The 11,629-nt window shown below is 38.2% G+C and overlaps 1 protein-coding gene across 2 annotated transcripts; it reads left to right on the top strand.

The window, feature by feature from the left end:
• The first annotated feature begins 43 nt into the window (after positions 1-43).
• LOC115240710 lies at positions 44-5,406 on the top strand. Of its 2 annotated transcripts, XM_029816027.1 has the most exons (6): positions 44-161; positions 601-834; positions 1,149-1,329; positions 1,393-2,233; positions 4,035-4,232; positions 4,790-5,406. In XM_029816027.1, the coding sequence occupies exons 2-4, from the start codon at positions 705-707 to the stop codon at positions 1,556-1,558; spliced, it is 477 nt and encodes a 158-aa protein (XP_029671887.1). In that variant the 5' UTR covers positions 44-161; positions 601-704; the 3' UTR covers positions 1,559-2,233; positions 4,035-4,232; positions 4,790-5,406. The 2 variants fall into 2 exon arrangements, with proteins under 2 accessions (XP_029671887.1, XP_029671886.1); XM_029816026.1 differs by having other exon boundaries at positions 4,035-5,406.
• Positions 5,407-11,629: the final 6,223 nt, after the last annotated feature.

Below are 11,629 nucleotides of genomic sequence, written 5' to 3'. Positions count from 1 at the left end.
GTCAGCGATGCGCACCGTATCTCGGGGCAATGACATCATCCGTCATCCAATTTGTGCTCGAACGGAAAGATCGAGGACAGATATGCGGTATCGAGGAAATTAGAATTGACAGTTGTCACGATCGCTGCAGATTCAATGGAAACGCCCACGGAGATTATATCGTAAGATTCATATTTTGTTGTTTTTTCCTCAATGTCGAATCCGAGATAAGGTTATAATTCTTAGTTAAAATTCTTGGTTTTTATCTACAATACTTACAAAGGATTTCGACGGAAAACAGACGACGTTTGAGATAAAAATATTTGCCACTTCTTCGTATTATTTATTATTCGTGTAACACATAAATTGCGGATCAAAAATTTGAATTTGGCGCCAATTTTATGGAAATAATAAAATTGGTTTATATTATCTGTTATATGTTATTATGTCTATATATCTCATTTAAATAATTATAATCAGATAAAATATAAAGAGGAATGTTATATTTAATTTCATACAAAAACAAGAAAAAGTGTGATAAGATATTTGTTTTCTAATAATAAAATAATTATTTACCGATCGAGTAGTGATTATAACCAGACCGATATTCGATGTTACTAGACGTTCAATTCGCGCGTGTGGCTGCACTTGCACGAGCGGAAGTGACGTCATAGCATAGTTATATCAAATTGTACGTACGTTACGCGCTTTCGCGCGATTTTAACATGGATTCGAGAGATGAGGAAGCTTGTATGGAATTCGTATTTGTTAGAGGAGACAGTGTAAGTCAACAGGAAAAGGTGAAGGCATTCTGGAAGTTTTTGGACGATCAGAATTACTTGCAACCTCACAAAGGTACGAGATAAATTGTATATAAATAATTAGGTTATAATATACATTCGGCAAGAGTCTGTTTTTCATTATTTTACTGTGATATCTTGCATAACTTGTGAATGTGCGTGTATGTGTTATATTAAATTTAATCTCTTGTATGTGTAAAAATATATATATATCAACAATTTTGTTATACACATATATTTACACAAGAAACGCTTATTTATGTCGAACACGTTTTTACTTTCGTTATATAAAATTATATATAAAAGAATGAATAATTAAAAAAAAATCGAGAGTATAAATTAATCAAGATGAAATATTTTGTTACAAAGGTACATTGGAGCATGAATCGTCGTCGGAAGCGGAATCGTCGGTATCGAGCATGGAGGAAGATATGAAGGAGAAAGATGTTTGGCGAAAAGGATTAAAAGTCTTGCAACAACTTGGCCTGGATAAGACCGCATTCGCGGCTGATAAAAAATGTCGGCCCTGTCAAATGTATAGAACGATCCGGTACGATTTATTGAAATGATTTATGAACAGCTCGAGATTATTTTCTTTTTCAAACGATTGTAGATGCGACGATCTGGCCGATACGGTGACGCAGCCGTACGAGGAATTGAACGCCGAAATGAAGGCTTTCGACGAGCGCCAGAAAAGTCGTGGCTCGAATCAATGCGAAGCATCTTATGCCGAAGATAAATTAAATCAATGCAATTCCAATACAAAAACGAAAAAATAATCGTTACTTACACATCGGCTAGCATCCCACGAAACAATCGCATCCGATGATATTTCTGTCAATATGTCTAATTTTTCGATTTCAATATTCAAATTCATTAATCAATAAAAAAATACACACGCGTTTATTTAAGAAAATTATCGGTCTCGATCTTTTGATTATTAAAAAAAAGTGTCATGAGGAAACTTCAAAAGCGTTGATGATACAATAGATAAAATGCTAGATGCATCTATTATATGTCTCGATGACATATAATATCTCACTGACCGCACGTTTTCAAACTGCTGTCGAAGATAAACAATATATCAGTTGATGTAATCGATGGCAGGAATTACAACGTTTATTCGCGGTACACGAAGGCCAAGCTCCGCTACGAGGTTGTCAGTTGTTTAATGGAATTGGAGCAGGCCGGAATATGGATGAGTAGGGTAGCGCACATCTCTCCGGGTACCGTGGTGGTGTATCGGATTTCCTTAGTCCTGGAGGTCGACGTTGTTTCGAGCAAGGTGCACTGCGCTACGGGAGCTGCCGTGAATGGACCGGCGGATCCTGAATCCTTACGCGACATCTGGTCTCTTCCAATCGACGACGTTATCTTCTTATTGTCAGTTGGCCGTACAAGTGAGATACTTTGCGTCAACTGGAAACCTCGCTGTCAGAGCGGTTTTTTTCGAGGTATTTTTACAATTGAAGAGTACGATGTAGCAATGGTCCAATCTACTTTTTTCTAAAGACTTGAGATGAGTAATTTATATCAAATTTGCTCAAGACTTAAAAGACTCGTTTCTTACAGTTGTTTGGTCCATTGTTGCACTAAATTTTTTTCAAGTATTGTATCATGCGTCTTTTAATTAATCAGCTTAGTGTTTAGTTATTATATTTTTAAGATTTTTGATAGTTTATTAGAATTAAAGTCTTTTGTTTTGTTTATATATTTTTAATTGGATAATATTTAGAAAAGGGGACATATATACATCAGTATTTTAATAGTATTTAATAAAATGACGAGAGAGAGAGAGTTATTTTCTAATTTCATAGCTATAGAACTGAATTAAACCGTGTTATAATCAGAAATCGTATTTATCTTAAAACGTGCTTGTTTTATTTTACTTAACAAATTTTGCTTCTATTTTATTTAATTTTCTTAATAATTCGCATATTTTTGGCATATATTAATTGATGATAAATGGCAAAATTTTATCAAGTTTGACAAATATTTTTTGCTATATCTATATTTTTTATTAAAAAAAAAACAGAAATATATTTTGATGTCATATTTGGAAATTAGATCAAAGCGTATCGTAACGACAGCCTCGAGCAAAATGCAACCGGAAGTCCGGTTCAGTCAAGCAACTATCGATTCGGTCAGCATTACCTTCCCATGGGTAATAATCGCAAGTGATCGTTTGTGCGTCGCAAGGGAGGAGAGAGAGAGACTCTTCCGTTTCGCCTCGATCTGTTTTCCTTTCTTTCTCGCTCGTGCCATTACAAGCGGACCATTTGTCTCCGGCGATGGACGAATGGTCCATTGTCTCGTAAGTTTCTCGATCGGGGACCCCGCGCCGGAAATCGACCATCGAAACCGCACCCGTATGTCGCCGCGTATGTGCGATGCAATGCGTATCCATAATAACTCATAAAATTGATCCAATAACTATTATTCCGGGGTCGAGCGATTCTGTGAAATATTCTTTCATCTCTATCGCTAAAATTCGACATACATAAATAATACAATACTGTAAATACGATAGCATAAGATATGATTTAAATTATGACAGGATATTGGCATACACTGTTGTTAGTTTTTGGAGTAATTATTTACGCAAGAACTACATCGAATGTGTGTCTAGCCATGATTAGATAATAATAATATTCCAAAACGGAGAACTAACTCTCGATGATATATGCTGAGACATATCTAAATATAACGAGGATACGATAATTAAGTTTCCAGTTATTGCTATGGTAATACTCCATAATTCACGGGTGGTAACGATTTCAATCAGAGATATTCATATCGTTTTGAAGAAAGCACGAGAAAAAACAAGAAATATGATGCGCATAAAATCGTAATTTATATGCAAGTAAGAGAATAAGTTATAATCGTAGAAATATAGAAAATGATAGGAATATAAGAAAGATACACAAAGAAATGCAGTAAGAGTATCTTAAACATAAAGTTTCAAGAGATCTTATCAAAATCTTATTGTTTTCATCAAGTAAAAATGTTTGTGTGGTGTTTTTAGAAATACATTTATAACAATATAATTTATGACATTAACAATATTGACACTGCGCAAGTTATTGAGGATTATTGCGTTTGATCGATTGACTTTATAATTATTCCACACATTTTTATCAATGTGTTATTTTTTATACGGGAAACCGCATAAAATTTCTTATTTATCTCGTGTTACTTTTGCATTCTTATCTTTTTGCGTTCTTTCTCATCACAATTTTATCGTATAATTTACAGTATTTTTGCAACCGTAACTCCGATCCACACAAACCTGATGCCTGACATGTCGCACGAGAGTCGTCACTCGTCCCAGTTTCTGTACCTCTCCCGCGATGGAACCGCACCACCTGGAGCATAATGGACGCGCTGATGGAAGAAGAACGAGCAGGACACGAGAGAGCGAACACACATGCAGAGACAAAAGCACGGTAAAAGGTAAGAGAACGATCGAGAGATAGTACAAAAGAAGCAGAAGAAATCGGACGGGTAGAGAGATAAAGAGAATAAGAGAGCGGGGGTGGAAAGAGAGAGAGAGAGAACGAGAGAGGAAGAAGGAGAAGAACGAGGAGATTCCCGTTGACGGGGATTCGACGAAGCAGCGATGTTTAATCGGTGTTGGCCCGCATCAGGTTGATCGAGGACCCCCCAACCGGGTGTTGGAGGACGACATGGGCCTCTGACGACGACATAGGGAGGTCCGGAGTAGCGCAAGCGGAACCGGGATGAGGCTGCGCCGTGCCGATCAGGCGAACAATGGAGGCGGGATGCTCATTTGTCTGCGGGCATTGTTGTTCACCCGGCCGGAAACACGAGCCTCGTACTCTCCTTTTCCCCTCTCTGTCTCCATCTCTCTTCCTCTCTCTTTTTCTCTTCCCCTCGCGTTCGCCATCCGTGCATCCTCCTCGTCAATGTCTCCCTCCCTCCCGTCATACCTTTTTCCAGTATGAAAGTACCGCGATGATTCCGCCAATCATGTCGCTCGACGTCCGCAGGTCGATGGTGCAAAAATTCGGGATAACCGTTTCCACCATGCTCAACCGCGAGTCGACGCACAATGTTGAATGTGTCCGACTCGTTCGCTGACTTATCGATCGGTGAAAGCTCGCATCGGGTCCCGATGCGTCATTTAGAAGAGATTCTTAAGAAGAAGAGATCTCCTCTCTTGTAACGTGGCAAAAACAAAAACAGGTCCGACAAGATTGTTCTTTGTCGAGCCTAATTTGTACTGTCACTGTCGTATAGCAACCTAATTTCTCCTTCGAGTTTTTGACAGGTAGATTCTACTCAAATTATCGGTTTGCCAAAGAGTCGTTAATAAGTGATTACTATGTAATACATGATAATGTATCTATCACGTTAATTCATTAATTTAAGCAATAATATATATATCACGCGGCTTCTTATGTATTATCGCATATAATCTAATTGGCTTGCATTTCGAGATATTTAATGATATTTATAATAATAAATAAACATCGCAATGAATATCATCAATTCATCAGCGATAAAAGATCATTCGTTAGTTATTAAGCGTGCGATATCACATGGAGCTGAATTTTGCGAGGAGAAAAAGAAGGTCAGCCAACAAAATGCGCGGAAACAAAAAGGCGAACGGGAGCGTGTGCAGTAGGTAGGTTACAAAAATAGAGGGGCAATTTCGCGGACGACCACATCCACCAGCGGTCATCGAAGGGGCCCTCGCTTTTTACGATCGTTTCGGATCCCTTCAACCGGCAGGAGCCGGCACGAAGAGGAGCAGTCGAAGGATCGCCGGTGAGAAAAGAAAAAGAAATGAGAGAGAGAGAGAGAGAGGGGGGAGGAGAGGATAGGAGGAGGCTCGGCGATTGAATGGTTCTGCCAAATTAACAATGATTTATGAGGTCGGTGTACCCAATACACCATTCTATTAACATCGCATTATTCGATCGACAAATTACATATACCGACGGTCTCGCGCTTTCGGACCGGATTCGACACTTTTTATTTGCGGTAACAAATGACCCCGGGCAATTACCTCGGACGCGTGCGTGATAAGCAGGGATCCGCGCTTAACAAGATCATTCCTTAAAAGCTTAAACATTCAATAAATAAATCTTTTTTGCCCATAACGCGTTCGAATAATTATCATGTAATGTAAAACATATGATATATTGTAATACGTGAATATAAAGGACGCACGAGATAAAAGCTCGATTGACGAAAAATCAAAGACGGGATGTAATAAATTTGCCTTTTCCATGGTATTTCGACGTATATTGTATATTTTTGTTGAATGCTGCATCCCATTTCCCTAATTGGCCGCGTCCGCAGAGTTTTCGCATTGCGTGTAAAAATTACTGCATAATACGTTTTGTTAATGTTTTCTTCGCCGACGTGTGTGCTACGATCTATATTTTCCGATAAGTATCGATATCACAAGGTATATACCATCCCTCTCCTCCGTTATAATACCACGAAAATTTTCAACGATAAACATCGTATCGAAGTTTTCCACATCGCATTATATGGAAAACTGGTTTATTATATAAATTAAATATGGTTAGAATATTTATATTAATATTACGATAACGTACATAGTTTGTGCGCGTTTGTTCGATTCTCACTAATTGCAAAAGTTTCATAATTACATATAAATTTACGTATCGCATGCAAAAGATTCGCGCGAGAGATGAGTTGATTTTTCCGTAACCGTTATTTCTTTTTCTTTTTTTTTTCCGTTCCACGTACCTTCGCCCATCGATCGGGCCCAATGATGCGGACGGTAGCCATTTTGAAGCACGCGGGCCCAGTTTCGCGGCTTCTTCGTCGTGATGTGGAAGAACGTGGCGAACGGGTCCACGGGAGTGTGGGGGCGCACTTATGGCTCATTGGGCAGGCGAACAAATTCGTCGCGACGTACTTCGTGGATTACGTGAGGGGGCCGCTGGTCCCCGAACTACAGCGTGAGGGGACGTTCGCCTTATCTTGGACATCGGGGCCCCTCGAGAGCTTCCTTCTTAACGGGTGACCGAACACGAGCTACGCCTTGCTCGCAGTGCGTGCCGGAGTTTTGTGTACGCGAGTCCTCCTCTCTCCTGTGGCATCGACACTTTTTATCCGCGACATGTGACAACCGGTAACGGGGCGATTTTTTTTATTACATTTGATCGCGATACAATGTCACTCTTCGTGGGTTACGCGCGCGCTTGCTCTTAAACATTAAACCCAGCGACGCGAGGTGACAATGCATCATAAGGACGTTAAAGTTATTATTATTAGAGATTTATTTGAATTTTTGCTTCTGAGGAAATTTTATAGTTTCCCTTCTTTTCTCTTTCTCTCTTTAAATTTTTATTTTAGATTATTTAGCTATGAATATAATGAGGTTTGCAATCATAGATATAATGAGAAACAGATCTTTATGTAGAAGTAATTTTGTGTAGTGAATTCTTTGAATCCGGGAATAAATTTACGTAGAAGTGTGATAGCTTTAAATACTATATTTCTTTGCTACAAACTCTCTGCGACATTAAATTAAACTAATAATCATCCACGTGATTTTTTACAATTTTCTTTTTAGCAATCATGCAAGAGAAGATTATCCATTATCAGAGCTCTTTATATATAGCTACGAAGGCGGTCGAGAAATTCCAGGAAAATTCAGATCGAGCTCGTAGACCCTCTCTCTCTCTTTTTAATTTCTAATTTCATTACGGATTCTCGGACGACCGCATAATGGCCTCGTCCCGTCCCATAAGCCATCTGGCACGATCTTCGGTAGGATCTATATCTACATGCGTATCGAAAGATCGATCACAAGATCGATCAAGACGGAACGACGTTCTAGCTTCGACAATCGACGGCGGCGACGAGCCCGGTTATAGTTTGCCAAGGCGTGTAATCATGTTACGATCGAATTTACATGGCAAATTGCGCCAACGTAGAAAAAACGATTTCCTTCTGGCGTGGGCATCGGATAGAAATTTTTCTGTCGGGATGATTCTGTTCCGGTCTTTCGAGAAGCCTGTAACGCTGCTCTTCCTACGGAAATTCATATTTCACGTAGATCAAAATCCGCTCTCTTTCTCTCTTTTTTTCTTCGCCTGTAGTATTTTCGCGACGCAATCGTTTCGATATCATCATCCACATCTGCATAAATTTATTTGGAATCGCATTATTAAATACATTATTAATAATAAAGCATTATTTTTATGTTATATTATTACTGATGGGTACGCCAATATATAATCGAAAATTATTCGTTGAATAATTGAAATAAGTGACATTTGAAATCGTAAGATGTAAAATAAAATTACACGGTCCTTAAAATTGCAAACATTTTTTTTGTAAGCCTTTTCTCTTATTGACGTTATTATAATTTATTTTCTTCGATACAGATGAGACACGCTTGTAAAACGCGATTGACATAAAATAGTTTTTAGTGAAACGTACATCCTGTGATCAACGATTCGTAAAGCGTGGTATATAGCGCGATTTTGCACTTCACGGTTTCAATTTTGAAACGACAAGTACATCTTTTTCGGAGCGTAAAATGAGTTACCTGCATTGTCATAAATATTAGGGTAAAAAATTACGTTTATATACAGTGGGAGGAATTGAATCAACAGAAGACGACGACGACAATCTTACACGATACATAGGCATAGTGACGCAGCCAGACGGAACGAATTATTCTAATTCGCTCTGTATTCGGACTGGCGCGTCTCTCTAGGAAACAGTCATTAGGCTTTTAGACGTGCCTAACCGGACCTAGACAATGGCTTTATTAGTGAGGTGGAGATTATTACGAGAAGAATCATGCAAATATCGCTGCGCGTTAAATCTCAAAATTTTCCATGTACTCTGGCAATGATGCATCTTTTCTTTTTTATTAGGCAATAAATTTCCATCGACATTTCAATCGCGTCTCTCGCAATAATTTTCATTTATGTCGATTTTATTGATCTTGTCTACTTTTTAAAATCTGTCTAATATATATATATATAATATTTAGAATTTAATGCAAGAGTGAATTTATTTTTTTTTAATAACAGGAAAATTGGCTACATCTAAAATTATTAATTAAAATTAATTCATTTTAAGCTATATGTATTACGTTAAAACTGTCTATCTCATCATTTATCTGTAATAACAACATGGATAAGTATGGTACGATACGGGATCACGATAAATTTAGCGTTCGCCTTTACGAGGCTCTCATTCATAATTCTAAAGTAGGACATTCGTTGAAAAAGGTTCGCGACGTTTGGCCAATTGGCGAATGCGGGACAACATTGTCCACGTCGGTTACATAATGGGCCTCCTCTCGCGCGTCCGTAATAGCGGCGGCCGGGTAGCCCGGGTATTTAGATGAGTTGACTCCAATTGGCGTACCGTGAGAATCCAGTATCTGGTACGCGGACAGGCCGAAGCAGGAGAGAAAAAAAAATGGGTGAACTTAATCATGCAAATTGCTCGACAAGTTGCGCAACTCCTGTTCCGTCTTCGCGCACGTCAGTCTATTTTGCTACTTACTCGAGTTATTAGGACAATAGAATTTTTAATCGAATTCGTAGGTCAATTTGTATAAAGGTTGGCTCGGTACGAGGCTCTTTCTCTTTCTCTCATTGATAACCGACGCAGTTAAATGGCACGCTTCGAGCGCGTACAGCGCGTGTTTTTATCATTATTATAATTAACCGATTTTGTTTGCGCACCGCGAACACGATCACAGTCATTAACCGATACCTTACACTCGTAATTATCTAGTTACATATACTACGTAAGCGGGATAATGTTCATTATCGCTTTTTATTCATTATCATTGCAAGCAAACATCGAAATACGATGCTACAAATAATGAAAGTGCATTACGAATTTTTCCTTCCCCCTTTGTCTTTAACATTTTCTCTGTTTTCGTTTTGATAAATTTGACTCGACTCGAAACGTATATAAAAGTTTGAGGAAAGAAATTTATATTCTTGAATTTTTGGCGGAGACAAAGCGGATCTCAGATACACATAAATATCTCTTAAAGATAAAAATCTTAAGAGTTACTGAAAAATATCTAAATCCTGAAATACATGTGTTTCGCGTTTTTCGAAAATACACATTATAATAGCTTATCGATATGCATCTTAAGTTCGCAAAAATATTGTGACCAGACGAGACGTTCTTCGTTTAAACGAAATAGCATTTACATTTCGGCCAAGTGCAAGCGCGGGCGCAGATGAAATTCCATCGACAGATTTCTGCGTGCAACGGAAGAGCCCGCCGTGGATGATTATGCAGCGTTATGACGAGGAGGAGGCAATGCGTGCGAGGCTTCGCGCGGCCGTCAATTACGATTAATTAGAGCGGAGACTGACAGCGGACGCGGCGACGCACGGGCTACTTAATACTTTAACTTGTCGCCAACCCTCCGCGCGAGACTTCACTTCCTCCGTACGTTTCGTCAGATATTTACGACTGAGCTTCGCGCCCATATCGCATGGCGAAAATTCACTCGTGTCACAAATCGCGCGTCAATCTTTGTATTCGCTAGTAAATCTGTAACAGCGATTGCCAATTCGCTCGCGACATCGAAAAATCAATTTCTACGATAATCCAGCGATCTCGACCATTAGTTTTTCAATCGCGACAAATTATACCGATTAAGAAGGATACTTTCTTCTATATGTGTTTACATTACATAATGAATATAATAGCCTTCTTTGAATTCGTGAGTAGAATCTTATAATATTTATACCATGTTTAGGGATATTAAAATTCTTATATAAGCAGATATTTATGTATGTAAATAGAAGGGGGGATTCGAAGAGGGCTTTAGAGATCCTGAGGCGCCGCAATCTTCTGGAGATGTCGGGATCAATATTCCTAAAAGGATAATCAAAATATGTGTGTTCGCTTCTATCGGTAAAACGTAGCAGTATCTTGTATTATTACTATTGTGCGAATGGGGAAAAGATTTAATGAAAGTCGATCAATCTATCCTCTTCAAAATGAGTGTAAAATGATAGCTTTCTCTCTCTCCCTCTACATCCTGGAAACAATTTACGAATTACTAAACACTTGAATCGGCCGCTGAAACGACATGCAGTTCTTGACAATGCAACACCCGCGCGAAACGGAGCTTCTACGTAATGATATGGTTTTCGGTTTCTGTATTGAAACACGATTCTCTCAGTGGGGTAGGTCACGCCGCACGAGTGTCGTATACGTGTGCACACGCGTGTAATTCCTTGTAGAAGAACATTCCTTGACTGACATTTCTGAATGAATCATTTCGTCGTAGTTCCCGTTTGCTTCGATATGATACGACTTTCAAAATTGGAGAAAGTGTGTCACTTAAAGTCTACTTTAAGTTTTTTGACTCAAATACTTGGCAAAAGTTTTATTCCATATTAGGATTAATTTAATGATTATAGAAATAGATAATTACTTTCGTTTTAATATACAATAAATACTTAAAGTATAAGATTATCTTAAAATAATTCGCATATTGTCTAATTATTTAAAAAATCAGCTAATTTATAGAAAGGAAAATTATTATCATCTCTTTATATGGCACAAATTAACATTATTTTTTCATACTTTTCCTATATATTGAGGCACACAAAAAACCATTAAAAAGTACTATTACATAATATATAATTATCGGGTTTATTAGTTACTCTCACGCGTTCGATAAAAAATATTAATCCCAAAATTAAAATTAATTATCTATCATTATATTCGTCCGAAGTGAGATAATGTAATCTTTTCCGCGATATTACCGTTCCTCTATCGTTTCTGCAAGTATCGCAAAGAAATATAATAGAGCGACTGGTTCCCGCCAACGAAAAAAAAAAAAA

Source organism: Formica exsecta, unplaced genomic scaffold (assembly GCF_003651465.1).
Source record: "Formica exsecta isolate Colony F162 unplaced genomic scaffold, ASM365146v1 scaffold444, whole genome shotgun sequence".
Taxonomy (NCBI): Eukaryota; Metazoa; Arthropoda; class Insecta; order Hymenoptera; family Formicidae; genus Formica; species Formica exsecta.
This window is presented reverse-complemented; position numbering and strand designations above follow the sequence as displayed.

Coding starts and splice junctions, on each gene's coding strand:
- LOC115240710 (XM_029816027.1), top strand. CDS start 705: ATGGATTCGAGAGATGAGGAAGCTTGTATGGAATTCGTATTTGTTAGA. Junction 835..1,148: donor TTACTTGCAACCTCACAAAG/GTACGAGATAAA, acceptor TTTGTTACAAAG/GTACATTGGAGCATGAATCG. Junction 1,330..1,392: donor CAAATGTATAGAACGATCCG/GTACGATTTATT, acceptor AAACGATTGTAG/ATGCGACGATCTGGCCGATA.